Raw genomic sequence first — 1,871 nt, 5'->3', positions numbered from 1 at the left:
AAACTTACCAGAGATATTCAACTATATGCCCAATTAGCCTATGCATTAAATAATCCAGTGATTGATTACATCTCAGCTGATCCTGAAAAAAAATCATACAATTCAGTGATACACATTTAACCTCATTTTACAATGTAAGTAAAGCAATAATTTACAGACAAAAGGGACAGAAAAACATGTTTAAATGTAATGCAAAATAATATCTCTTATATATGGATACCTATACTCTAATCATATTAAATGTCATTGGTAAAATGTATTTTTTAAGACAGATTTATTTAGGATAGACTTTTTAAATGATAACATAACCCGACTGTATACAAGAATAGATATGGGTTACCCCATATCCAAGATATTCGACTTTTAAATTTACTTGAATTTTCAACAAGAGAAATAGTTGTTACATATAAAGATGTATTTACATGTGTTCAAATATATGATTGTAAATATTGTCTATGAGATGTAAAATGTCAGGGTCCTCCATGGAAGGAGCAGGAGAGACAGTCCTCATTTTACTGGCTGTGTTCCTGTGTTTGATTTCCTCATCACTGAGTTCACTGAACTTGCTCACCTCACTGTCCTGAAAATCACAAAATTAAAAATGTTTTACAATGAAATAAACATGTGTTTAATTATTTACAAGGCAGTAGATACCACTTTATAAACACATCACTTATTGCTTTAAATATACAGATAAAAACAGGAGAATAGCTTGGCAGGTGTGATATAATTATTATCGCAGACTAATTTCAGTTCTTACTGGGTTTTTGTAGAACAACTCCTTCAGGGGAGTTTCACTGTGAATTGGATCTCCTGGATCACTGACCAAATCCATGTCATCTGATACGGAACCTGGACTTCTTCCTCCTATGTTCAATATCTGTTAAAATATGTTCAACATAAAACAAAAATTAGTGGATGTAAATGTATCGTTAATAACAGGCTTGAGTATCCTGAAATTGCTTACATCATAAATTTTCAATTTTTAATTATTTAGTGTCAAGGTTAGTTTACCTGTAAATCATCAAATCCTGTTTCCCCTACAACCAAGTCAATAGCATTCTCCTCAAATGGTAAATTAATATGCCCATTCACGTGAGCCTTTTTGGACTGTAAAATTTCTTTCAAAAAACTTCCTGCAGACTGGTGACTGATGAATATTGAAAAAAAAAAACATTGTTTCAATTTTTGAATAATATGGTCGTGGTTGTGCAACAAAATTCAGATTTTACATACAATTAAAGTATATACATATTCATTACCATTTAATCTCTAGAATGTCTGAAGAATTATCATTACAATTCTTTTCAAGAACTGACCTTTCAGACATGATTCTGGAAAAATCCATATTTCTGCTTTGCAACTCAGTCCTACAATTAGCACTAGGAATTTCTCTAGATTGAGTAACATTGTCTTCAATGGATGAAATGATCATTTCTTTGTGTAACTTATCTCCCCTTTCCAACAGAATTGACAGAACATCGTTTCCCATAGGAGCTTCACTGCCATTTGCTAAAGTCTGTGAATGAGCTACATGATTGGATGATTTTTTCTTTGGTGATTTGGGTTTATGTGAAGCACTGGTGGAGTGCACTGATATGGCACTGTGGTTAGGCGTGGGATGCAAGATGAAATTAAGGTGATTCTGGTCCAGATTTGACGTGACAATGTTGATGTTCGCCGTCACCTTGACAGAACTACCAGACTGAACAGGGTGTGGATGGGAATGCTGCGGGTTGTCATGGAAACTGTAATGGTGATTGCTGGGCTTGCATATCCAATTGAAACGGTCCCATTCTGAAAGAAATTAAAAATGTCAATTATTTCTTACGTCAAAATTTTTTTTTCTTTGTATAAATTCAATCAAAACT

At 33.3% G+C, this 1,871-nt stretch overlaps 1 protein-coding gene across 1 annotated transcript; it reads right to left on the bottom strand.

Annotated features, from left to right (window-relative positions):
* Positions 1-368: 368 nt before the first annotated feature.
* Positions 369-1,265, bottom strand: LOC134281627 (uncharacterized). Its single transcript, XM_062764063.1, has 4 exons — positions 1,252-1,265; positions 1,015-1,150; positions 761-880; positions 369-580 (listed from the first exon to the last, which is right to left on the bottom strand). Exons 1-4 carry the CDS (start codon positions 1,263-1,265, stop codon positions 419-421), a joined length of 432 nt encoding a protein of 143 aa, XP_062620047.1. The 3' UTR covers positions 369-418.
* Positions 1,266-1,871: the final 606 nt, after the last annotated feature.

This window comes from Saccostrea cucullata, unplaced genomic scaffold (genome assembly GCF_032062105.1).
Source record: "Saccostrea cucullata isolate Sc308-1 unplaced genomic scaffold, CSIRO_AGI_Scuc_v1 ctg13612, whole genome shotgun sequence".
NCBI lineage: Eukaryota > Metazoa > Mollusca > Bivalvia > Ostreida > Ostreidae > Saccostrea > Saccostrea cuccullata.
This window is presented reverse-complemented; position numbering and strand designations above follow the sequence as displayed.

Excerpts from the sequence above, each read along its gene's own strand:
- LOC134281627 (XM_062764063.1), bottom strand. Across the intron at positions 881-1,014 it reads CAGGATTTGATGATTTACAG|ATATTGAACATAGGAGGAAG; the intron begins GTAAACTAACCT and ends ATATTTTAACAG. Across the intron at positions 581-760 it reads AGTTGTTCTACAAAAACCCA|GACAGTGAGGTGAGCAAGTT; the intron begins GTAAGAACTGAA and ends TGTGATTTTCAG.